The sequence below is a fragment of the Cervus canadensis genome, chromosome 1 (genome assembly GCF_019320065.1).
Source record: "Cervus canadensis isolate Bull #8, Minnesota chromosome 1, ASM1932006v1, whole genome shotgun sequence".
Classification (NCBI taxonomy): Eukaryota; Metazoa; Chordata; class Mammalia; order Artiodactyla; family Cervidae; genus Cervus; species Cervus canadensis.
The window spans coordinates 47,538,307-47,565,656 of NC_057386.1; the positions used below are offsets into that span (position 1 = coordinate 47,538,307).

The window sequence follows — 27,350 nt, forward strand, 5'->3', positions numbered from 1 at the left end:
ACGTTGATGTTGTAAGGTGTCTCTGCTGCTTTATGACCCATTTTGAACTTGAGTAACAAAATCGCTCAAATTTGCTCGTTGTCTAACATTATTTCCCTAGTCTCAAATAAACATAAAATAAACAGCAAGTAATAATTCATTAGCAAAAAACATAAAAGCAAGAAATGTGCATTAAAATAATGTATCATGAAACCACATCTATTTAAGAATGTATTTCAGTATCAAATGGCAAAGTTAATGCAAAACCCCAATTACTTTTGCACCAACCTAATGTAAGTGTAACTGAATCACTTTACTGTATACTAGAAACTAATACAGTGATGTAAAGCAACTATACATTAATAAACTAAATTTTTAAAAAGAGAAGTAATTGAGCATACAGCGCTCTTTCTGCACATACGTACACTGGTTACTGGTAAAAATAAACCTGGAGGGAAGTCAACAGCGAAACTAAGAGAACCAGCAAGGCGCTGTCATATGCAACTGCTCCCTTGTAGCTACACTTAAGAATATGTGGGCTCTAAAATGCCATTTTAAAGAACTGAGATGTCTTTGTGTCAAGATATTCTTATATTCCTATTTCTCTCAGTAGCCAAAAATATGCATTCAACAAATAAATAACATTCTGGGATATCTTATCATCAGGCAATTTGAGAAACACCACACAAACCCAAACACACATTCATTCCAGGCAACAAAGACAAAAATAAATAACTACATCAAACTACAATGCTTATGCACAGCAAAGGAGATCAACAACAAAATGAAAAGACAATGAAGCAATGGGAAAAATAGTTGTAAGTCATGATATGATAAGGGGTTAATATCCAAAATACATAAAGAACTCAATAACCAAAAGAAACAAAACAAAAAAGAAACTGGGTTTGGATAAGGACAGAGGAATGGAACACAGACATTTTTCCAAAGACATACAAATGACCAACGGGTACATTAGGTACACCACTAGCCATTAGGAAAATACAAATCAAATCACAAGAAAATATCACCTCACACCTGTTAGAATAGCTATCATTAAAAAGATATGAGACACTGCTGTATGGTGCACATGAAAGTTATCAACAGAGCAAATTGAAAGAGGTCTTACCATGAGTAAAATATTTTTTTCTTTTTGATATCTATATAGAATGACATGTTTAAATTTACTGTGGCAACATTTCAAGAAATATGTAAGTCAAATCATTATGCTGTACACCTTCAATGCTGTAGGTCAATTTGTATCACGATAGAACTGGGAAAAAAAACAAAGTGGTGAGGCTGTGGAGAAAATGGAGCCCCAGGGCACTATTGGCAGGAATGTAAATTGGTGCAGTCATTATGGAAACAGTATGGTGGTTCCTCAAAAAGTTAAAAATAGGATTACCAAAAAAAAAAAAAAAGTTAAAAATAGGATTACCATATAATCCAGCAATCCCATTTCTGGGAATATATCCAAGGAATCAAAAACAGGGTGTCAAAGACATATATGTACTCCCACTTTCGATGCAGCAAGTATTATTTATAATAGCCAAGATATGGAAACAACTTAAGTATCCATCAGCAGATAAATGAATAAAGATGTGGTATCCCCTTGAAGAGAAAATGGCAACCCACTCCAGTATACTTATCTGAAAAATCCCATGGACAGAAGAGCCTGGCAGACTACAGTCCATGGGGTCACAGAGTCAGATGCGACTGAGCACACATACATTTACAATGGAGTATTATTCAGCCCCAAGAAAGAAGAAAATACTGTCATTTTCAGCAACATGGATAAAGCTTGAGGGCGCTATACTACAAGTAATAAACCAGAAAGGGAAAGAAAAATTCTGGTGTCACTGACATGTGAAATCTTTCAAGGGAAATAAAAAAAGGTCAAACTCTTAGAAACTGAGTGGAAAAGTAGTTACCAAGGCTTGGGAGGTACAAGGACAGGCAGGGAGAAAGGCACAGACTTCTCAGCTATAAGATGAAGAAGCATGTCTGAGAACCTAACGTACAACATGCATATAGTTGATAACACTATTAATACATTATATACTACTAATTCAAATTTGTTAGAACTTAAGTGTTCTTACCAAAACAAACAAAAAAGTCCCAAGAGTTAGATTCTGTAAATTCCAGGATAACAAACAGTTTTGGAAATTTAAAGAAACTGCTGTGATGGCAATTTTTTAAAAAATAGAGTAAATATCCCAATTCATACTTTTAAGATACATCTTAACTCTTAAAAGGATATGTCAAAAATCAGTAAGAGGGAATTCCCTGGCGGTTGGTCCAGTGGTTAGGACTCCACGCTTCCACTGTCAGGAGACTGGGTTCACTGCCAGGGGCTGGGTCAAGTAGCTAAGATTCCACAAGCTGCACACTAAGGCCAAGGAAAAAAAATCCTGGTAAGAAATATTCTTCCTTCTGGGAAGGGAAATGAGGTGCCTTAGGGGACTGAGTGGAAAGGAGATTTTTTTCACTGTCTGTTCTTTTATAAATTTTGAACCATGAGAATGCATCATTTGCTTAAAAGTACAGAAAGAGAACAAGAAAAAAAAGACATATTTTCTAATTGTCCTCACTGGCCATATCATACTGACAGGGATATAAATCACATAAAAAATGAAGCCATGGTCACCAGAGAAGACGGTTTTTCAATGGAAGACAGTGTTGTGCATCTTATGAGGGTAAAAAAATTAACATGACAAATAAACATACATTCTTGCAACTGCAGGTAAGTTTTTAGTGAAACATAATTGTTACCAACTCTGGAACCAAAAAGATCTGGGGTCAAATCTTAGCTCTTCTAATTAGGAGTTGTATGGTCATATAAATTATGTAACTTCAATTTGCTAGTCTAGATAATGGGACTAACAGAACCTCCATGGTGCTATTAATAATAACACCAGTCACATAGTATGGTGAAAATTAAATGAGATAATTTACATAAAATAATTATCCTAAGCCAGGTACATAGTAAATAACTCCATAAATTTTAGTCATCATCATCATCCATGGGAGGCAACACAGAACAGTAGCTAATAAGGATTTGGATACCTAGACCTGAATCCTGGATCTCCTCATTAGCTTTAATACTGGGGCAAGTAACGGAACATCCTTAAGACTCGGTATCTTTTTCTCATTCATAAATGGTAGTAACAGTAGTACTTGCATTATGAAAAATGTAATATATACAAATGTGTAAGTTAAATGAAAAGATAAAAAATTGTGAATTTACTAGGCAAACACAATTTTTACCAAGTAATCAAAGTTAATATCCCCATTAACAGCATTATGTGCTTGTTCAAAGTATAATATTAAAAGATATATTTGCAAAGCAGCATGTAATATTAATAAACAAGCACCAAAGTCTCTCACAGTCATATAGTATCTCTGAGGAAAAGGTTTGGTTTCAAATAAACAAATTACTTTTATTTGTACCTCCTGTAATGTTTGCAAACCATGTTATCATATACAACTCTGATATTGCCAGTTTTGGATTCAGCTAAAATTATCCATAGAAGGACAAAACGAACAACCTTGGTCATTATAGCATGACGCTCTCAAGTGACCTAGTAGGGAAAAGGCTAATGGTAAGCCCAGGTCGTATCTCTTTGGGATTCAAACACATGAAATAAATGCCCTATTATCCTCCAAATAAACAGGCTAGTGAGGGCTTAATGTGGTTCCCAGGGGTGACTGAAAAAATATTCTTGATCCTAGTAAGGGAAAAAAAAGAGACAATGAAAATCAGTAATGGGGACTATTTTTAGGTCCAAAAACATTCAATACAGCACTTTCAAAATACCAGTACAATTAAGCTGCCAGCCCTTTTTCAGGGCTCTCTTGGACAAACGAAAGGATCCCCAAACATATTTGAATGAGAGACTTCAATTCTTAGGAACTAAAGGGTATCATGAGAAGTGCCCCAGACCAGTCAGAACCAGAAACCAAAAGAACTTTGCTGGAAAACTGATAAATGGACTGTGGTATATCATACTGCATGCGGTTCCATGCTGCGACTTCTACCAACAGAAAACCCATAGGTTATCAAGCTATCAAGCTTTGATGACTTTACCAACTATCTAATATCTTGATTGTGCTGGTAGATACATTCACCCACACAGTTATAAAACTATACAGAATTAAACACACACACACACACACACGCAAATGGAAAGCAAAATGAGGTCAGTGGATAATACCAGTGACAATACCTGGTTGTGGTTTTCTTGCATTTGGAAAATGTTATCTTCATGGAAAAATGGCAAAATATATTTTTGTGTTGTTATTAAGTGCTCTTTTCTTTGTTATTAAGTGCATGTGAATCTGTATTTATCTTACTAAAAATTTCAGTTAAAAAATTTAGGATGAACAGATCATAATATTTGAGTAAATGTACCACAGAAAGAATTTTTAGGAAAAATTTTCTATTAAATGTATTCTACATAATACTTTCTCTCTACTATTAGCTATAACAGCTAGTTTTTCTCCTAAAGGGCAAGTGACCACGGAAAAAAATTCCACAAAGATCCACACACTTACAACATGAGTGTATTTGAAAACAAAAAATAATATAACACTTTTCCAATTAAAAAGAAGAAGCAAACTGAGACTTCCCTCACTGTCCAGTGGTTCAAATTCTGTGCCCGCAACACAAGGGGCATGGGTTCGACCCCTGGTTAGGAACCAAGATCCCACAGGCTGCACAGCACAGCCAGAAAGAAAGAAAGAAATTATTTATAAAGCCAAAAAAGTAATAAAATTATACCCCATGTAACAAATATTAATATTATCTATGTGCCAGGCATCAAATGGAGAGACAGTAAAGAACAAACAACTTAACTGATCTTTCTTGGCACCAACATTTTGTTGAACTTTATCAGAAACTGACATATACCTCTTCCGTTCCATGTGCCTGATTTGCTTCCTCAGTCTACATCTTCATCTTATTAAAAGTGTCTTGGAACTTGTTCTTGTAGATTTTTTAAAAGGCCTTTGAAATGGAAGAAGATTTATTTGATCCACTGGTATATCACCCCTATTTATTTTCCTTAGAGAGTTTTCTGGGGGAAGAGCTGTGCCAGGTCTTCCACTGTGGCATGCAGGCTCTGGTTGCAGCATCAAAACCCTTGGTTGCGGCATGTGGGATCTAGTTCCCAGACCAGAGATCACACCCAGGTTCCCTGCATGGGGAGCAAGGAGTCTTAGCCACTGGATCAGCAGGCAATTCCTGTCAATCTTATTTCTTAAATGTAAAATTTGCAGTAAGGACAGCTCTTCTGAGAACTACCTTCATAGTCAATATCTCTCACTGAGACAAAAAATGAGCAAACTACAGTATTATACTGTTATTAGCTTGACCTGTCCCTCCAGCTAAGAGCCAGGAAGGCTCAGACCACAATCTTCTGAAACTTACACCAGTCCATGCCTTCACCTACAACCTCTGGTAGCTTATACTGACCTAAACACCATGCCACGTAACTATTAGGTATAGGTAAATACTACATAACTCTCTGTGAAATGGGACTATCAAGACCCAACTCAACAATTTATATGAGGATGTGATAAACACTGTGTAAACAGCCAAATTTTATTCAACTAAATCACAAGGGCAACTAGAATACTTATTACAAAACCAAAGAGGACAGGTTATAAATACCTTCGATATCATCATTAGCACAATGCCACCCACACAATAAATTTTCAGAGAATAATCACTGTTGAAAATCTCTAATTGAAGAGAAATGCAAATCAAAACCACAATGAGGTACCATTACACGCCAGTCAGGATGGCTGCGATCCAAAAGTCTACAAGCAATAAATGCTGGAGAGGGTGTGGAGAAAAGGGAACCCTCTTACACTGTTGGTGGGAATGCAAACTAGTACAGCCACTATGGAAAACAGTGTGGAGATTTCTTAAAAAACTGGAAATAGAACTGCCATATGACCCAGCAATCCTACTCCTGGGCATACACACTGAGGAAACCAGATCTGAAAGAGACACGTGCACCCCAATGTTCATTGCAGCACTGTTTATAATAGCCAGGACATGGAAGCAACCTAGATGCCCATCAGCAGATGAATGGATAAGGAAGCTGTGGTACATATACACCATGGAATATTACTCAGCCGTTAAAAAGAATTCATTTGAATCAGTTCTAATGAGATGGATGAAACTGGAGCCCATTATACAGAGTGAAGTAAGCCAGAAAGATAAAGAACATTACAGCATACTAACACATATATATGGAATTTAGAAAGATGGTAACGATAACCCTATATGCAAAACAGAAGAGACACAGAAGTACAGAACAGACTTTTGAACTCTGTGGGAGAAGGTGAGGGTGGGATGTTTCGAAAGAACAGCATGTATATTATCTATGGTGAAACAGATCACCAGCCCAGGTGGGATGCATGAGACAAGTGCTCGGGCCTGGTGCACTGGGAAGACCCAGAGGAATCGGGTGGAGAGGGAGGTGGGAGGGGGGATCGGGATGGGGAATACGTGTAAATCTATGGCTGATTCATATCAATGTATGACAAAACCCACTGAAATGTTGTGAAGTGATTAGCCTCCAACTAATTAAAAAAAAAAAAAGAAAATCTCTAATTGAGAAACAATCAAGAATACATAATTATGTAAACCTATTTCCAGTAGTCAAGGAAGATTTTTTCAATTAAATAAATAAAAATACTTTCAGGTAAAGTAATGAACCTGGCATTTTAGAACATGCACATTTATCACCACAATTCCACAGACACACGCCACATGTGGACTCCAGGAACTAGCACCTGGACAGTTGGGGTCCATGATTCAGCCTATCATACTCTCCAATTAGAGTAGCTCCAGTCCCAAGAGGGTGAGACAAACTCTCATTATTGGTTTTTTCCTCTCTGTTGTCCTCTGGCTTGGCTCTGATAGGAGGACTAGAAATGGGAGCTCAAAGAAAGGAAAAGTATTATGGATATTGAGAGGAGGAAGGAGCTCAGCAAAGATGTTTTTTGAACTCCTGGGTTTGTCTCCAAACTGCACATGCATGGATGTGGCCCTAACCAGCATGGATCTGACCCTAAACAGAATTACAAATTGAAGATAGATCAACACCCAGGTTCCAGACTGTCCACTGGGTGGGCTGCACATGCGGTACAGATCCAAACAGCACTGCAAAGGCTGTGAAACCTTCACTGACACAAAGAAAAGAAGACTGGTTGGAACTTGCAGCCTGAACCCATCAATACCCACAGCATGATAAAAACAAATATACAGTTGTCCCTTGGTGTCCATGAAGGACTGGTTTCAAGCTCTTGGCAGATGCCAAAATCCATGGATGCTCAAGTCCCTTACATATAATGGAGCAGTGGGACTTCCCTGGTGGTCCGGGGGTTAAGAATCTGTGGGTTCAATCTCTGGTCAGGGAACTAAGATCCCACATGCCGTGGAGCAACTAAGCCTAAGTGTCACAACTACCAAGCTCATGCACCATAACTAAAGAGTCTGTGCGCCACAACTAAGACCCAACAAATAAATAATAAGGAAAATAAATAAATAAATAAGCCAAATAAATAAATAAGTAAGGAGTAGTATTTGCCTATAACCTATGAAATTCCCTCTATACTTTTAAATCATCTCTAGATTACTTATAATACCTAGTACACTGTAAATTCTATGTAAATAGCTGTAAATACAATTGTAAGTGCTAGCCTATGGCAAATTCAAGTTTTGCTTTTTCGAAAATTTCTAGAATTTTTTTCCAAGTTTTTTTTTGATCCATAGTTGGTTGAATCCTCACTTGGAAGACCTAGGAGATCTGGAAGGCCAACTGCAGCAACATCTCCATAGTATTTAAAGAGATTCAGCATTTCATAACATAATATTAAAAATGTCTAGAGGGAGTTCCCTGGTGGTCTAGTGGTTATGATTTGGCATCTTCATTGCTGTAGCCCGGATTTGATCTCTGGAAGGGGAACTGAGATCGCACAAGCTTCATGGCACAGCCAGAAATTTAAAAAAAGAAAAATAAATTTTTAATATCTAGAATATAATCCAAAACTACTCATTATATAAAGAATCAGTAAAGTTTCAATTCAACTAGGAAACTACAATCAGTAGGCATCAACAATTACACAAGACAGATATCAGACTTATCAAAGATTTTGGAGGAGCCCAAAGAAATGAGAACACTTTTGAATGGAAAGGTGGAAAGTCTCAACATAGAAACCGAATGGAAATTTTAGAATTGAAGAGTACAACAACCAAAAAAATAAAAAATAGAATTCATTTCCCTAGATCTACTGATTAGAAATTTGGGAAAGCAAGTTCATCTTTTAAGAGTGACAACTCCTTGAAGACCAACTGTATTATTCATTAACACCTCAGTGTTATTTTAATGAGATGACTTTCTTCATAACTCTGAGACATTGTATTCAACTTTGTCACAACATTAGTCACCCCTTTTTGATAAAGGGCCTATAGCTTGCAATGAATGACTACTGAATAATGTTAACAAACAAAAATAAATAATATCAAACTATAAGTCCTTATGAGAAGAAAAAATAAGTAAAATGTGACTACTAGGTACAAAACAAGTTCACTGTTTTTTCAAAAGTATCTATTGATGAAATACAGAAAACCTCAAATTCTTCAGTGCCCTGAAATGGCTTGAGCCATTTAAGCCAAATACAAACTCTCACATACATGTATACCACAGAATGTATAAACCTTTACTATACATTTTAGATCCACTAATGTATTTAGTCAGGATACCTGAACAGTTACTCTTTTCAAACACTCTTCTTTAAGAAGATAAAAACTCTATTTCAGGATACCACTATTCAACAAAATGCAAATCAAAACCACAATGACACTACTTCACACACACTGGGATGACTATAATCAAATACAGTTAATAACAAAGTTGGGCTTCCCAGGTGGCTCAATGGTAAAGAATCTACCTGCCAACGCAGGAGACACAAGAGACACAGGTTCCACCCTTGGTTGCAAAGATTCCCTGGAAAAGGAAATAGCAACCCACTCCAGTATTCTTGCCTGGGAAATCCCATGGACAGAGGAGCCTGGCGGGCTACAGTCCAATGGGTCACAAAAAGATCTGGACACAACTTACCAACTAAAACAACAAATAACAAGGTTGGCAAGGATGTAGAGAAATACTGGACCCTCACACACTGTTGATGGTTATGTGAAATGGTGCAGCGACTTTGCAGAACAATCTGGCAGTTCTTCAAAAGGTTAAACACAGAGTTATCATAAGATACAGAAATTCCATCCACGGTATATACTCAAGAGTAATGAAAACATACATTCACACAAATGCACATGAATGTTCATAGCATCATTATTTATAACAGCCCCAAAGTGAAAATAACTCAAATACCCATCCATAGATTAACAAATAAACAAAATGTGATATATCCATATAATAGAATATTATTCTATAAAAGGGAATGAAGAAGTGATACATGCTGCAAAATAGACACCAAGTCAAAGAAGTCAGTCACTAAAGACCATATATGATGTGATTCTACTTATACAAAATGTCCAGAATAGGTAAATCTATAGAGATGGAAAGTATCTAGCGTATTCATTAGCTTAGGGCTGGCAGACGAGGGGACGGAGAAAAAAAGGTTTCTTTTAGGGTGATAAAACTGACTGTGGTGATGGTTGCACAATTCTGTGAACCAACTAAAAACCATTAACTATATACTTTAAACGGGTGAATTAAAGAGCATGTATTGTGATTCAATAATTAGGAAACTGTGAAGGAAAAAGCTGCTTGGGAAAGAAATACTACTATTTCATTTAAAGCAAAGATGGGGCATACATAGCAAAGTTGGTTTAATACTCTTTTCTGAAGACTGCTCCTGGAAGTCTTTTGATTCCTAATCTGAAATTTCTGAAAATCAAATGTAACTACAAGAAAAAGCAAAGATGGGAAAAACAGTTCAGGATGAATCTTAACATAAGGTATTATATGCCAGTATAGTTTTCTATACAACTGTCAAAATACCTTTACTGCTTCTGTCATTTGGAAACTTATGAAAAAATTATTCTTCAAAGATAGAATACTATTAAATTTGCCACCCATACATAAAATAAAACTATTTTGCCTACTACTAATTTCTACAAACAGCACAAATTATAAACTGATTTTTAGATTTGTAAACTATTTGAAGAGCTAAACTCTAGCCAGAATCTAGAAAAAAACAAAAACATTTTCAGAGATGCTACTAACCTGATTTTAAAGGATATTTCAGCTTCTTTCATGAGGGGAAAAAAATAAAATTAAACAATTCTTAAGCCTGATTTCTCCTTCCTCTGAGGTCAGCTGCTTTGTACAGATGGAATTTTATATCTAGTATATTCCCACTGTTGTCATTAATGGTAATTTAACAACATGCAAATGATGTGATTAAAATTCACCCTCAATTCACCTCCTATATTTTATCTCAATGTCCCACATTACTTCAATAGCAAGTAAGGAAAACTCACTAATTAAATCTTGCATCAATTTTTTTTTCATTCATGGTTAGGACAAAGTCCAAAAAGCACAAAAATCCATGGAATATTAGAGGAAACAAAGACAGCCTGATATAAAGAGATGGATATGACATGCATATATGTATCTACCACAACGAAAATACTTAAGCTAAAAATACATTTAGAAGATCAGTGTAAAAAGTTAACCACCATCTCACAGAAAATTAAACTAAAAAGCTGTTGGAAGGTGTAGAACGATTTAGCCACAGGTACGAAACCTAAGCAAATAAAAATATAGGCAATATTTTACAGCAGCTATAAATGGAGCATAATCTTTAAAAATTGTGAATTACTCTGTTGAACACTATAAAACATGGTAAATAAACTACACCTCAATTTTTTTTAAAAAAGAAGGAAACTGTTATAATTCCAGGAAAAAAACCAAAGAAATAAAAAATTAAATAATACTACAACATGTTGCAGAGAATATTTACAGTCATAATGCTATAAATAACAAATACCAATTTAATCAAAGATTATGATACAATTGCATTGGGATGACATGGTATGGAGTGTGCAAGGATGTTAAATATCTTCTACCATTGGAAAGGAACTTCCCTGGTGGTCCAATAGCTAAGACTGTGCACTCCCAATGCAGGGGGCCCAGGTTTGATCCAGGAGAATCAGGGAGTTAGATCCCACATGCTGCAACTAAGACCCGGCAGAGTGGGGAGAAATATCAATAACCCCACATATGCAGATGACAACACCCCTATGGCAGAAAGCAAAGAGGAATTAAAGAGCCCCTTGATGAAGGTGAAAGAGGAGAGTAAAAAAGCTGGCTTAAAACTCAACATCCAAAAACAAAGATCATGGCACCTGGCCCCATCACTTCGTGGCAAACAGATGGGGAAACAACAGAAACAGTGACAGACTTTATTTTCTTGGGTTCCAAAATCGCTGTGGATGGTGTCTGCAGCCATGAAATTAAAAGACACTTGCTCCTTGGAAGAAAGCTATGACAAACCTAGACAGCGTGTTAAAAAGCAGAGACATTACTTTGCTGACAAAGGTCCATATAGTCAAAGCTATGGTTTTTCCAGTACTCATGTACAGATGTGAGAGCTGGGCAATAAAAAAGGCTGAGTGTCAAAGAATTGATGCCTTTGAACTGTGGTGTTGAAAAAGACTCTTGAGAGTTCCCTGGACTGCAAGGAGATCAAACTAGTCAATCCTAAAGGAAATCAACTCTGAATATTCATTGGAAGGACTGATGCTGTAGCTGAAGCTCCAATAGTTTGGCTACCTGATTCGAAGAGCCAACTCACTGGAAAAGACCCTGATGCTGGGAAAGAAAGGCAGAAGGAGGAGGGGACGACAGAGGATGAGATAGCTCTATGGCATCACCAACTCAATGGACATGAGTTGGAGCAAACTCTAGGAGATGCTGAAGGACAGGGAAGCCTGACATGCTGCAGTCCATGGGGTCACAAAAAGTCAGACACGACTGAGCAACTGAACAACAACCACCATCATTGGAAAGCAAAGGATAAAATCTAAAATTAAGAGTTAGCAGTAAAGAACAGTATTTAGAAAATGGAAATATGTATATAAGAAACTATTACTAGAAAGTGGTTGCTTCTGGAACCATGATGAGATTTAAATAGGTGGGAACAAGGATTCTTGTTTTTAAATCTCTGATTCCACTTGAACTATATGCATATATCACTATGATAAAAATAATTCATATCATAAATAAGAGTTCATAGGATTATAAAACATGAAGTATAGAGCAATTAACAGAAGAGCACTATACTATGCTCTATACACTATAATTAACAGAAGAGCACTATACATATTTATACCATTCAATATAAATAGTATAACAAAAACATTTATTGCATACTTTTTTAAAGGCAGTTTTATTAAATAATATATTCAACTGTCCAATATATTTAAGTATATTCCTGTTGCTACTTATCCTGGATCATAATACACCCTGTATGATACAGCACATCGCAGAAACCTTAGTTATCTATATAATTCTATTTTCTTTTTTTTTTTTTTTTTTGTAATCCATGTGAATTATTTTAATAGTTAATTCTAGAAAGTCCATGGCACTATACAAAAAGCAAAATCATGAACATTAAAGCTGAGGGCAAGATTGTATGTATTACGTCCACAAAGAAAAGGAATTTGTCATTTATTCTCAATGACTGCTAATCATACGTGGGGAAGAGAATAACACAATACTAAAATGTTTCATCCTCAGTAAATTAGTCTTCCTTAGAAAATTCTGATTGTACAGGTAAAATATAGCATTTATAGCTTTCATTTAAAAATACAAGTTTTAGGAAAAATTTAGGATTTTTAGAATGAGAATTATAAAAGTCAATGCTAAAGAAAATTCTACTTTCAGGTAATGTGTATCTTAAAATATTGTGAAAAATACTCTTTATTCTGAAAACAGTGTCTGGAAAGAATACCTGAATTCCTCTAAAACCACTAGTTGTCATTTTGGTAACATTAACAAGAAAACACATTTACAATGTAACACTGTCATCATAGGTCAAATAAGGACAGAATAAATGCTGCATATGCATTAGGCTGAACACTACTTACATAATATAGGATCTTTCATTTCATATTTTGATAAATGGACTACACACTTAACTATAATACTCTAAAGCCATTTGGGAACATTTTCCTTAACTTCCAGCCCTGAAAACCCATTCTAATGTCTTTACCAGTAGTCACTGTAACCAAATAAAATTAGTGTTTTGAGGCCTCAACATTAAGTTGAAAACCTAGTATACTTGAAGGTGTGATGAAGTGGCGCCATCTCTCCACTTGTTGACGTGGTCTGAGATCACAGTTCTGCACAGCGGACAGGTCTTCTCTCTGTTAAACCACAAGGTGATGCACTCTTCACAAAATATATGCTGACAGATGAGAAGAATTGGCTTTTGAAATTCAGCTTGACATATTGAACAAATATCATCCATGTCTGAACACTGTCTTTTGCTGGCAGGGACTCCATAACTTGGTCGTGTAACAAATATTCGCAAAACCCGTCTGAAAGTTCTCAGGTGTCCAAAAAAGTCCAGAAGTTTTAGTATGAGGTAGAGTAAAGCCAGCAATATCCCAAGACTCCATCTAGTTACATTACCAAACTTCCCATAGCTTATAAGGTAACGAAACCAAACTGGTATGGGAACAAAAGTTCGGTAATACTGACATAATTCTTCTAAAAGCATATACCAATAACCCTTGGATTTAAAAGGCATGATGAAAGAAGGCACCAATAAAATAAGGCATTTTACGCCCATGAAGAAGAATTTCAGAATGAAGTCTGTAATTCCAACAACCCAAAGAACTTCCCAGAAGCTTGAATAGTCCAAAGTAGGATTTAAAAAAATTAAGCTGTAATAAAGTGACTGAGAATGAAAGGTGTAATATAAAAGAACAGAAGATCCTGCTAAGAATACCAGTAACCAAGCACACTGAATCTTTGAGCACCTTTCTCTTAGAAAAACCTGATTTACAATGCTTTTGTTTGCATATATAAAAGTTGTAAGCAGCCCAATTCCAAGAGAAATTCCTGTTATATGCTGCATAACAAGTTTGACACCCAGAATCAAAATATATGGAAGACTCTTCTGCAACCACTTGAAGAGATACCGGAATTCTGAGAAGGAGCTGCTACCATGATCTCCATACTCCGTGTCGCTATCATCAGGTTGCCTGGCTTCGTTGTGGGAGTGGCTCCGTAAGCGACTATGGACACATCCATGCGTACAGCTGTGGACACCTGACCTTGTATTTCTGGAGCTTGGATTTTCAGCACATTCTTTAGGTAGGGAGCTTATCTGGATATGAACATCTCCAGAATAAAGACAGGAAGCTTCTCCTGTCAGTCTTGTTTGGACACACTGGGAGGCTGAGGCATTCTCACTGCCTGCAGCTCCTGAAGGGCTGTGCAGTTGACTACAGTTGGCTTGCATGGCCCTTGAATACTTGTTCTGTGATTTCTTTGCTTCAGGGCTCTGTCTCCTCTCATGACGATGAGCGGACCAAGGCCCAGGCAGCGACGGCAGGAACAGCGGGAAATGCCGTCTCGAGGCCTTCGGTCAGAGCCATCACCTTCAGACCCCGGCGCAGGAAACTCTGGCACCTATAATTCTATTTTCTTTTCTTTCTTGTAAAAGAACCCTAATTTTTTCTAAGATCCATTTTCTAGCATCTCTTGCAACTGGGGAGAACCAATGAGATAAAACTGAAAATCAACAGATGGACTTCCAAAAAGACTCTGATCAAATATGGCCTTGGTCCCTAATAATACAGTTTTCCCTGGTGGCTCAGCAGTAGAAAGACTGCCTGCCATGCAGGAGATGGCAGTGGGTCACGGAGAAGGAAGTAGCAACCCACTCCAGTATTCTTGCCTGGGAAATCCCATGGACAGAGGAGCCTGACAGGCTACAGTCCATGTGGTCGCAGAGAGTCTTCTCCTTCTGCCTTCAATCTTTCCCAGCATCAGGGTCTTTTCCAATGAGTTTGCTGTTTGCAATGGGTAGCCAAAGTATTGGAGCTTCAGCTTCAGCATCAGTCCTTCCAATGAATACTCACGGTTGACTTCCAAATTAACTTAGCAACTAAACAACAACAACAACCCTAATGATAAAGGGCAGCTGCCACTCAAGCCCTAGAATACCTACCTTTGAAATTCTTTTACATAAAAGAAAAAATTAATGTATTTAGTCACTGTGGATTTTAGGTGGGAGAAGGTGGTTTATTATTTATCGATAGTATGTCAGCCCATCTACCCTTATCACTTGATTTAAGGTCCATATTTGAAATCATGGTTAACTTTCTCATTCTGCTGAGACTTAATACTTGTGGTAAGTCACATGGTATTCTTGGATCTCAGTATGAGATATTCTGTAAGATGCCTCTCTCCTTGAAATTATCCTAAAGAAGAAAAGTTCATGCACAGAATATAGAATAGTTTGTAAGTCCTATCTCCCCAAACATATTTAACCAAGTTTTGTGACATAAGTCTGGTTATTTTCACAGGATAGTCTAAGATACAGATATTAATTTTATTTATATAAATTACTATCCTGTCAACTTATTTTATGGTTAAAGAATAAATTTTGAAATTCTTAAAGAGAAAACATTAAATATTATTTTCAGAAAAAATTAAAACATGTTAGTTGCTCCATATTCCCGGTATATTTATTTCATTAATATTTGTCCTACAACCCACTATTTTTCATGTTAAGAATTATCCCAGACCTGTGTCAGATATATATCCCACGAAACTGTTGACTGTTATATGCTAGTCATGAATCCATGCCATTAAATGCTTATGTAAGAGTCAGAAAATAAGTTACTAATAAATATTCTTTTCAAATATCAAGAATAGAACGTTCATTATCTTCTCTCTTTTCCTCAAGTCCAAAAGCCAAGGAGCCTTGCCTAAACAAAACATCCAGAATACCTCTGTACCTTAATTATTTTATATCTCACAGACTGTCAAACCAATAAACTACTCCAAGGAATGACTTAAACAAACCAGAATATTACCTCTGTCTTAAGTAAATTCCTGCTTCCATCACACTGGATGGCAAGTCCTGAGATTCAGTTTATACCCTCCTTTCTCATCTCTAAAGATATCTTGCCTACTGAAGTCTATTCAAATACACAACTAGAAAAGAGACTCAGAGTATAAACTACAGCGTCATTAGACATCAGTGAGGTAAATTATTGGTATACCCTCTCAATTAGCTTGGCCCTGACTTAATATAATTAAATATTGTCTTTGAAGTTCTGGGTTGTAACTCCCCTTCTACTCACTAGCTTCCTTTAAAGCAAATATTTGTCCCTTATAACTCATCTATTCCCATGTGAAGGAAGAAATGGAATTTTCCGTAAACCCACTGATGGTTGAAGAAAGAAACCTGTTAATATGCTACAAATTAACTACTAAGTTTCAAGTGAAAATTGTTCTCCCTGGAGTTAGTATTCCTGAATTCTGTCTAGAGAGACTTCTTGGCTAGCTCTCTTCTTTGCTGTTCCACATCTTGATCCACGATGGTAACACTGGATCTTTGTCTTTACACTGGCTCCCCCTGTCTGTCCTTACCTACGTTATTATCCATACTTTTCTTAGAAGCTAATTATCCTAGACCTTTTATGATCAATGATCTCATTCTAGAATTGCCTTGCTGTAACTTTTGTTTTCTAAAAGTTTAATTTAACCCATGACTTTAAATTAGGAGAAAAAGGTAGAACTCCAAATTTATCATTGGGAATTCCTTCCTTTCACTGCTCCAACTTTCCCAGACTAACCTAACTCACAACCTTCTCTGTTCCAATTCAGGCAGATCTCAAACTCAACAGAAGAACATCACAATTTAACTGCACTTCAAACTCTTCTAATTACAGTCAAGCTGGTCATAAACCTATAAATTCCTACAATGATTCTGATGAAAGGTTTAGAGGTTCTTTTGCCTCAGAACTTAAGTGACTAGTAAAAGATCATAAAGTAAATAATAAAGTTAGAACTAAAACCCAACTATCCTAACAAAGACTGAAAAGGAAATCATATATCTATCAATAATCAATTTTTATATTTCTGGCTCACTTTTCCAAGTAGATTAAGTATTCTTCCTGAAAAGCTCAAAAAATACATCCAATCAAATGTTTTACAAAGTTTCTGAGGAATAACTGAAGTACAATTACCCTCACATATTCTATGTTTACAATTTATCTGTTTTGTCATATGTCATGCCATATCATTGAAATCACCACAATCAAGAAAAGTTTCAAACATTTCTATCACCTCAGAAGTTTCTTATCCCTGAGGAATTATCCTTCCCTCTCCGTCCTCCTGCACCAGCATCAGTACCCAGTCTCTAGGTAAGCGTCATTTCATGACAGACTCTGTATTTTAAAGAATTTTATATGAATGGAATCATAGCACATGCTCTATTTTTACCAATTATGTTTTCATTTAGCATAATTATTGTGAGATTCACTCATACTGTTGAGTGTACAATAATCTTCCTTTTTACTGCTAAGTCATTGAATATAATTTTACAAAGTAGTTAAAAAAAATTCCTTGTGGACTTTCCTGGTGGTGCAGTGGATAATCATCTGCCTGCCAATGCAAGGGGACACAGATTTGATCCCTGGTCCAGGAAGAGTCCACATGCCGCTGAGTAACTAAGCCCCTGTGCCACAACACTGAAGCCCACGTGCCCTAGAGCCCGTAAGCCACAACTACGGAGCCCGCCTGCACCACTACCGAGGCCCAGGCACCTACAGCCTGTGCTCTGTGACAAGGAAGGCCACCCCAATGAGAAGCCCGTGCACCACAACCAAGAGCAGCTCCAGTTGGCCACAACTAGAGCAAGTCCACACCCAGCAAAAAGACTCGGTGCAATCAAAAATAAATAAACAATTTTTTTTAAAAAGGAATAGTCTAAACAAAAAAGAATACTCTCGGAAAAAACATCATACTACATGTATAATGAGCAGAATGAACATTTTCAATATACTTCTGTTTTAAAAGGAAGAATGTCAAAGACTGCCTAATGAAGAAATATATTTTACTAGTATCAAACTCTCAGGAAGAGTAAGAATAAATTAAAGACTTCAATAATTTAGCTTTAGCAGCTAAAAATATAGGACGAGACTTATTTAAAATATATTCCCATGAATTAGTTATTAAATGTACATTGCTGAGAAAAGGTAACTAATATGGGAGAAAATACAGTGATAACATACTAGTGTATGTATTGTAAATCATTTATTATGCACTATTATTTTGAATTCATTTCAAAAACCTTTTATACATTCACAAAAAATCATTTTACAACAAATAACTATTTTAAATAATGGGAATAAATGAGACTCTTACTAAAAACAACACTAAACAAAAGGATGGACTATAGAAGGACTTCCTTTTAAGCCATCATACATAAACATTTTTCAATAAATAATTTGCTATCCTGTATTAGTTTGTGTGAATATAGGAGGATACACTGTTGTTTCTTCAGGCCGTTTATTTCCTGAGAATACACCTTTGAAAGTCTCAAAATTGAGTGAAATGTTCCTTAATTGCAAGGTTAACCCTAAAAAGCACAATTTTTGATGACTATAAAGTGTTTTATATTTTTGAAACTACAACATATGTATTGTATATATTTGTATTCAAAATCACAACATAAATATAGTATGAAAAAGTTAACCATTACACAGTTAAGAATTATGTCCATCGTTTTTTATAATAGAGTATTTGGGACAACACCTCAGATTCTCAGAAAGGTGCTTCAGGATGGTCCTATGACTTGAGAGAGACCCAGGCACAAAAAAGTATACCTTAAAGCTATAAGCATAAATGACTCTGAACACAAATTCTTTTCTCTTCATATTTTCAGGCAGCTACTCATAAAATATAAAGCATCAAGAAATTACATTTAGAAGTACATTAAGAAAGGACACTCAAAAAAAAAAAAGGATACTCATATTTGCCACTTAATGACAAAAATATGGAATTATAGAAAGTTCAACTGTATTTTATAATCCTCCTCCTTACATTTTAATCTAAATACAGAAAATAATAACTCATACTACTCAAAGATGATAGTCTAAAAGATAATAACTACCATATACAAGGCAAACATAAAACCATTCCATTTCTGTTACAAACAGAAATTTATTAGGTAGGCACTCAATAAATTACAGCTATATTTATTCCATGGGCAAGCAGAAAGGGGGAAAAGGATAACAATGAATATGCTTTCCTTCTACATTCACCCAAGTTTAGAAAACCTGGGTTGTTATTTTTCCCCCCATTTAGAATTCATTTTATAAAAAATTTCCAGCTTCTATTGTCAAACTTGGCTGAATTTTATCAGCTAAATTTAGGCAGGTTTTTAACACTCTCAACTATCCACTAAATCAACCTTATTTTACCTTATAATACCAATTAAGGAATATGCTATTGGATAGAAGTGTCTTATCAAGACTGACTTGAAAAAGATACCAATTATTTTCAGTATCTACTTCACTCGTCATGTCAGTAGCTCACTTAATATATCCGGGATTCAAAATAAGTGATTATGCATAAGTTATTTTCTATAAGAGTAATTTTTAGTACCAATGTAAATAAGTAACTTCTTTGAAATCTGGCATACCACTTAGAACATTCATAATTTATGTAATGTATTTGACACAATGTTTTATACAAGGAGTTCCCTAGTCCCATTATGCTTAATGACATGTCAGCTCTTCTACTATAAACTTTGTTTTTCAACAGTTTATGAAACTGTTGAAAAACTCCTCTAAGATAGCCCACTCTGTCAGGCCATTTGTAACAGGCAGCTAAGCTCAGAACTCACTGTTGACACAACAGTGTGAGCTGTGCAGTGATTTCTCTAAGGATGAATAGATCCATCACTTCCCAGAGTCACAGAAGCTGCTTGACTTGAAGCTGCCACCATGACCAGCCAGTCACAGGGAATCCAGCAGCTCCTCCAGGCAGAGAAAAGGGACAAGGACAAACTCAAGGAAGTCAAGAAGAGAAAAACCAAGATGATTGCACCAAGCCAAGTAAGAAGAGACAGCAGCTACTAACCAGTATAGAATGCAAAATCAGCAGTTTCGACAGAAACACACGTCAGGAGAAACAGAAGTGGAAACACTGAAGAAGAGAAAAGAACTGAATGCAAGCTACAACAAGTCCATGGAAAGTGTGATCAACAAGCTTTTAAGCATCGTCTGACGTGAAACCAGAAATCCATGCGAACTATAGAACTGCCAACTAAATGTGCACCCCATTGTTCAATAAGTGGTATCTACAGACAAGGGAAAAAATTGCTCTAGGATAAAACTTGGCAGTTAAGTACCATCAAGACAATAATGTACTTTTTTTAAAAGTCTATATATAATTTTACAAGAAGGGAGTGATATATTCTCTCACTATCTTCCTCTAACAGAGCCTTAGGAATCTTTTTTGACCAGTCATACAAAGAGAAATTATTTTTAAAAAATAAAATTTAAGAACTAGCACGAATATTAAACTATGAACAAAAGTGATTCAGTTGGACTTCCTTGGTGGTCCAGGGGCTCAGACTCCACCTCCCAATGCACAGCGACCAAGTTCAATCCCTGGGAGAGGAACTAGATCCTACATGTCACAACTTAGAGACTGCATGCCACAACAAATATCAAAGGTTCCACATGCCACAACCAACACAACCAAATAAATTTTTTTTTAAGTGACGCAGTTAAGATAAAGACCAGTGGATATTTTACAGATTCTAGTTCCAAGGAAAGATTTTAAATCAGTAGCCTGCTTAGTTTTCTCCTGTTAGCCGTAAGGTCAAGATTAGGATTTATTCTAACAAATGAAAACATCAGTTGCTTTTCTCTGGTTGATAAACTACTTTAGTATTTTATAATAGTCAATGATCAATAGCATCAAAAGATAACAGTCAATGACTAGAGTTGTCAAGAAAGTTGTTACCCATGATGCTAGTAAATCCAACATAAAGAAATGCAATCAATAATACAGATCAACAAACATGAAAACAAACCAAAAAAATCACAAATCAGTATTCTATGGGTAGTCCCCCTAAACCCAGACTGTCTAGTAAATGCATGTCTCTAGTCCCAAGGGGCATCTAAATGCAATATGAATACATATTGCATAAATTTACCAATACTAATGGAAAAATATACTACTAATCAGTTGCTTGTTTGCACATGTTGATCACTATGCTAAAAACACTCCAGGGTCTGTGATTGTTTTTGCTTAAAATGTGCATTTTCCTCTAATTTGAAAAAGATTCAATGTTCAAAGAAGACTGTGGTTTCAGCATCCTTCTGCACAAAGATGCCAAAACTACCTTTCCTTGCTCTTGATAGTATGTTGTTACTACTACGGTAAAGAAAAACTCTAATTAACTAGGGAATAAAGTTCTTTCTCCATCCACAATTGGCAGCTTATAGGGGTTCTGTGGCTTTTCTTTCTTTTATTTATTTATTGTTGTTTGTCTTTTCATTTATTTTTATTAGTTGGAGGCTAATTACTTTACAGTATTGTAGTGGTTTTTGCCATACATTGACATGAATCAGCCATGGATTTACATGTGTTCCCCATCCCGATCCCCCCTCCCACCTCCCTCCCCATCCCATCCCTCTGGGTCTTCCCAGTGCACCAGCCCTGAGCACTTGTCTCAGGCATCCAACCTGGGCTGGTGATCTGTTTCACCCTTGATAGTATACTTGTTTCAATGCTGTTCTCTCAGAACATCCCACCCTCACCTTCTCCCACAGAGTCCCAAAGTCTGTTCTGTACATCTGTGTCTCTTTCTCTGTTTTGCATATAGGGTTATCGTTACCATCTTTTTAAATTCCATATATATGCATTAGTATACTGTATTGGTCTTTATCTTTCTGGCTTGTGGCTTTTCTTATATAAAGATACTGGTGTTAAAATACGACTATTGCCTCAAAACATTATTTTCATACTCTCACCAGGAGTAGGTGACCCTCTTCACCCAGATTTAAGGCCCAAACTCTCCAAAGGACTTTAAGAAAGATCTCACAATGACTATATAAAGTGGAATGATTATTTCCTTAGCTTTACAACTAATCACTTTGTTTAGAAATTCCCTCACTTCCCTTGACTTCCCTGCAACTAGAGAATACAGATCCTCCATTCTATGAGTCTGTCTACTTCAAATGTACCATTTCCTCTTTAGCAAATAACTATGTACTCTGCAAGGATGAAACATACTCATAAATTCATTCCTTTTCCCAAATACACACAAAAGTTGATGAAATTTATCTATTAACCTGCCTGCCTTGGAGAGATGCCTGAAATAAGCAAAAGGCTCATTTTATACAAATGCTGAAACTGTTCCAGAACTGAGCTCAATGGGGTCACTCGTTCTTTGAGATTATTGTATAAGACACTATATAGACACCCGTTCCATGAGAAAATACCAAAGATCAAAGACAGAAGTACTTAATTCCTTATAGTACTTTAAAACTTACACAATGTTATAAATACTAATCAATACTCACATGCTAAAGTACTCCTCACTTAAAATAAGCCTAGGTCAGTAAATAATAGGATAAATGAAGCTCATACCATCATCACTAAAAGCATTTATAAAATTCTTTTTGTGTTTAATACTGTGCCAGAGTTTACACACAAAAACGTGTTGCTGCAAAGAAATTGAAATATCACTGTAGATTTTACAATTTAAAATTAAGATCATCCTTGTAAAACAATTACTTTAGTTAATCTAGTCAGTGATAATTCTTAACACATAGTCCAAAGGACAGAGACTCTTGAAATAGTTTTCAGTAAAATGAAATTTACAAAATATTCACATATAAATGACACTCCAGGGAGTTCCATTTCCACCTTAGCTGCAGAAAGCCTGAGTGTCACTCCTAACCAAAAAAACAAGAAACAACCCTCTATCATCTTACATTTCTTGATCATATCAGAGAGCTGAAATAACAGGAAAACCTGTATTTGACATTTCAAGGATAGATTCCTCCAAAACAACAGGGGGAAGAGGCAACTACTGTGCAAGCAAGTAAGAAAAAAAGTTGGCTAAAATTTTAATGAAAGTGCCATTAATCTATTTCCTGTTTCCATAGAGTTGGCTATCCTGGCCATTTCATCCAAGTGGAACAAAAAAATATGTGGTCTTTTGTGTTTGGCTTCGCTGACTTAGAATGTTTTAATATCCTGGCCATTTTCATGTAAATGGACAAAAAATTATGTGGTGTTTGTGTTTGGCTTCTTTGACTTAGAATGTTTTAAAAGTTTATCCATGAATGTAACAGAAAACCTCACTCCTTTTTTATTAACAATATTCCTTTCTACAGATACACCACATTTTGTTCTATTGATGGACATTTGACTTGTACACTGAAAACTATAAAACATCACTGAAAGAAATTAAAAATCTAAAGCAATGAAAAGGCATTCTAATTTCATGAATCAGAAGATTTAATATATTGTTAAAATGGCAGTACTCTGATTCAATACAACCCTTATCAAAATCTCAGCTGCCTCTTTTGCAGAAATTGAAAAGCTGATACTAAAATTCATATGTAAATGCAAGGGACCCAGAACAGACACAACTTGAAAAAGAATAAAGCTGAGGAGATGACACTTTCTGATTTAAAAACTTGCTACAAAGCTAGCATAATCGAGATAATGCAATATTGATGCAAGGACAGACAGAAATCAATGGAATAGAATTGAGAATTCAGAAATAAAACCGTATGCTTATGGTCAACTGATTTTCAACAACAGTGATAAGATAATTCAGTGGGAAAGAATAATCTTTCCAACAGTGATAGGACTGTAACTGACGAGAAGAAACTTGACTCCATACTGAATCCACTCCTTTAACTCTAACCCTTGTGCTCTGCTGCCTCTGCTTAGTCATGCAGGCTCTGCACCTTTTGTAAAAGAATGCTGCTATAGCCTGAAACATACAGGAGAGCCCATTCTCAAGGCTCACTCATATAGAGATAAAAAGTTGTAGAATGGAGAATAATAGTTATCTCATAGAAGGTCTAGGAACATTGTGATCAGACCTGCCTGGACAGCTGTAAGCACAAAAGGTACCAAAAAGTTTGCAACAACCTGCCACACACTCTCCCCCCTTTCAGTATAAAAGACTAACTTCTAATTCAGGTTAAAAAAAACGATGGTTCTCTGGGACACTAGCTGACCATCTTCCTGATCTGCTAGCTTCTCGAAAAAGTCGCTATTTCTTGCACCAACAACACATCTCTTGGTTTACTGACCTGTCATGCAATGAGCGATAGGAGCTTGGACTTGGTAACAGGACAACTAAAAAGCTATTTCCAAAAGAATGAAGTTGGACTCGTCGCACCATACACAAAAATTAGCACAAAACAGATGAGACCTAAAAGTAAAAGCTAAAATTCTCACAGGGAAACATAAGAGTAAATCTTTGTGACCTTAGTTTCCCAGATGAAACAAGGGATGAAAGGAAGAATGGGTAAGCCCATCAAGAGAGTGAATTATGGAACGGGTGAATATTTTTGCAAACCACATATCTTATAAGGGACTGGGATCCAGAATACTTAAAGAACTCTTACAACTCAAGTATTAAAAAGACAAACAACTCAATTAAAAACTGGACAAGGACCTGAATGGACATCTATTTATAGGTATGTAGATGGACACCTGTAAATCTTTATACATGATCCAAAGAAATAAATCAGATATTCTAACTTAAGTTTTCTCAGCACCACAAATTTACAGTCTGACAATTTCGACTTTAAGGAAGAAACTGAAGAAAAAGAAAGGCCTTAAGTTAGTATATATTTGAATTTGGAAGAATGTTGTTTTAATTACTATGGATTCAGTTTAAATCCCTTCCTCTAATTGGCAACTTATATTAACTCATTAAATTGCTAGTTATATCCTAAAATGAAAAATTCTAAATTCCAAATTTTTATATTATACTAGCATTTAAGGCAAAACAGGAGGATGAATTCATACTGAAAAAAAGGTCCCAATAAATAGTATTAGGAAAAAATTAATTGTCATAAATCCAAATTAAAGATAGCAAGAAAGTACATAATAATTCTACACAAGAATACATGATAAAATTAACACAACATATATCCCCACCAAGAAAAAAAGTAAGACACACATAAAAAAGCAATAAATATACTTTCTATATTATAAACCATAAACTCAAAAGCACATAGCATGGGTTAGAAATTGCAACTGTCACTAATTAGGAATAGTGAATTAAGGTTTATGAAATACACTAAGCTTAAAATTCTTATTACAATTTCACTGTTTTATTAATTGTATTCTCAGTTCTCCTTTCAAACGACATATTACATAACTGTATATATACCTAACTATATATACTTTATTCCCTTTATAAGGCAGTGAATTTACTGTTAGAAAGGGGATATTTATACCAACTTAGCTCACTGTATCTCTACCTAAATATTTTTCATGGAATCTAAACAAGACTTTACAACTTCCAATAAACTAGTGTTTCATATACAATACTAAATTTTACAGAATTAATTTAATTAGGTTTTACTATATGGAAAGGTTTAAAACTCTAAGTTCATAAAAAATACTCCCAACATAAAAAGGACATGTCAGAGTGACAAAGTTCATAAGAATAAGAAGCCAATCATATAAATGGCCCCATGATTATGATCTGCAGCTCTTAAAGATCAGAAGTACACAGAAGCAGAGGGCACTCCTGCAGTTCTCCCATTTGGCCTCTAAGAACACAGCCCTGTTGACATCTAAAGCAAGACCTATTTACCTACTCAGCAAGAAAAATAACTGTAGGGAAGATTAAATCGGTCAAGACCAGGAGAACCCTCAAGAATTCAGACTGGTGGCTAACTATCTCACAGGAAAACTTAGAGCATGAAGATTACCTCGGCAACTTTTGGAGGCACTCCATCCCCAAGCACTTCCCGGATGAAGCAGTGCTGGCCCATGTAATACGAGAGTCCACAAGTCCTCTTGAAGGCATCTTTCAGTCGTTTCAGCTCCACATCTGTAACTGCAATTCAGAAACAGAAGACAGGTAAGAAACCTGAGGAGAAAAGACATCTCTCAAAATCTTTACTTTTTTTTCAATCCAGTTCCTAACAAAAACTAGCAAACATTACTTCTCTTCCCAGATAAGTAAAATAAACCCAAAGATATTTTTCATAATTCTAATATTTTCAAATTTAATCTTAAAAATAAATATGAAAATTCTTGACCCACTGTCTTCAAACGGCAGAACATTAAGTTATGCATACAAATTTTAGGCAGGGGTAAAGAAGAGGTAACAATTAGCAGGTAAGCTGAATGGCATTAGGCTCTGGCATTAATACCTTTTCAGCAGTAATGTACTCATTTCCTCTGGAATAAAAATTATATTATTTGTACCCTTTGAGTACGTATTTATCCATGCTCCCAAGTTTAGCTTAAACCGTGTCATCCTCAACAAAGAAAGTAACCTATAAATAGATGATGCTAATACACTATAATTTTTAGACACCCATTAACAAAAAAATTACTGAGCCATTACTTTATTTTAGGCATTGAAGCCTTTCATTGAATAGAACAATCTCTGTCTACAAGGAGAGAAAAATATTCTTTAGTACTACGTGGTCAGTGAAGGTACCACAAATGGTACCTTTAGCCCATGCTAGAGAAGAAAGATAAGACTTCTGGATGGAGAGGATGATTACATAAAATTTTAAAGGCTAACCCAAGCAAAATAGACAAGGGCATGCCAGGCAGAGATAATAGTTTGTTTCAAAGTATACAGAGGATGATGTATAGAGCTAGGGAGAACTGCATGTTACCAGAACAAAATGAACAAAGCTGGGAGTAGTAAAAGATAAACCTAAGGCAGTCACTGACCAAGTCATAGAAATTCTAACACAGTAAGGAAGGGATTCAGTCAGACACAATTCAGGTATGAACTCCAGGCAGATAGGAAACAGAACACAGTCAGATAAAATTCAGGTAGTTTACCAGTTCTGTGGTAAGCAAAATGTGGAAGCAAAAGGTGGACTGCTATTATGAGAAGAAAAAGGAGGAGCTATTCAGGAACTATTTAGAAGGAAAAGTCAACAGAATTTGAAACTTAACTGAAAAGTAGAACCAATGTAGAGTAACATTCAGAATTCTACCCTGAGAAACTTGGAAGGATGGTCTTAGTATGTAGAAAGGGAATGTAAGAAAAAAAAGTGAGGAAGGAAAAATAATAAATAATAAATTAAATGATTAGTCATGTATGGATGTGAGAGTAGGACT

The 27,350-nt window shown here is 35.8% G+C and overlaps 2 protein-coding genes and 1 pseudogene across 4 annotated transcripts in view; 1 reads left to right on the top strand and 2 right to left on the bottom strand.

Annotated features, from left to right (window-relative positions):
* The window catches only part of USP32 (ubiquitin specific peptidase 32), a 205,480-nt gene that overhangs the window by 113,369 nt on the left and 64,761 nt on the right, over positions 1-27,350 (bottom strand). For all 3 annotated transcript variants that reach the window (XM_043481830.1, XM_043481820.1, XM_043481811.1), the window contains exon 2: positions 25,973-26,100. In XM_043481830.1, coding sequence (XP_043337765.1) covers positions 25,973-26,100 — 128 coding nt within the window. The remainder of the gene's footprint in view (positions 1-25,972; positions 26,101-27,350) is intronic.
* LOC122449917 (E3 ubiquitin-protein ligase RNFT1-like) lies at positions 12,532-14,647 on the bottom strand. The gene has a single exon (XM_043482021.1). It carries the CDS (start codon positions 14,485-14,487, stop codon positions 13,291-13,293), a length of 1,197 nt encoding a protein of 398 aa, XP_043337956.1. The 5' UTR covers positions 14,488-14,647; the 3' UTR covers positions 12,532-13,290.
* Positions 19,991-20,316, top strand: LOC122450011 (annotated as a pseudogene).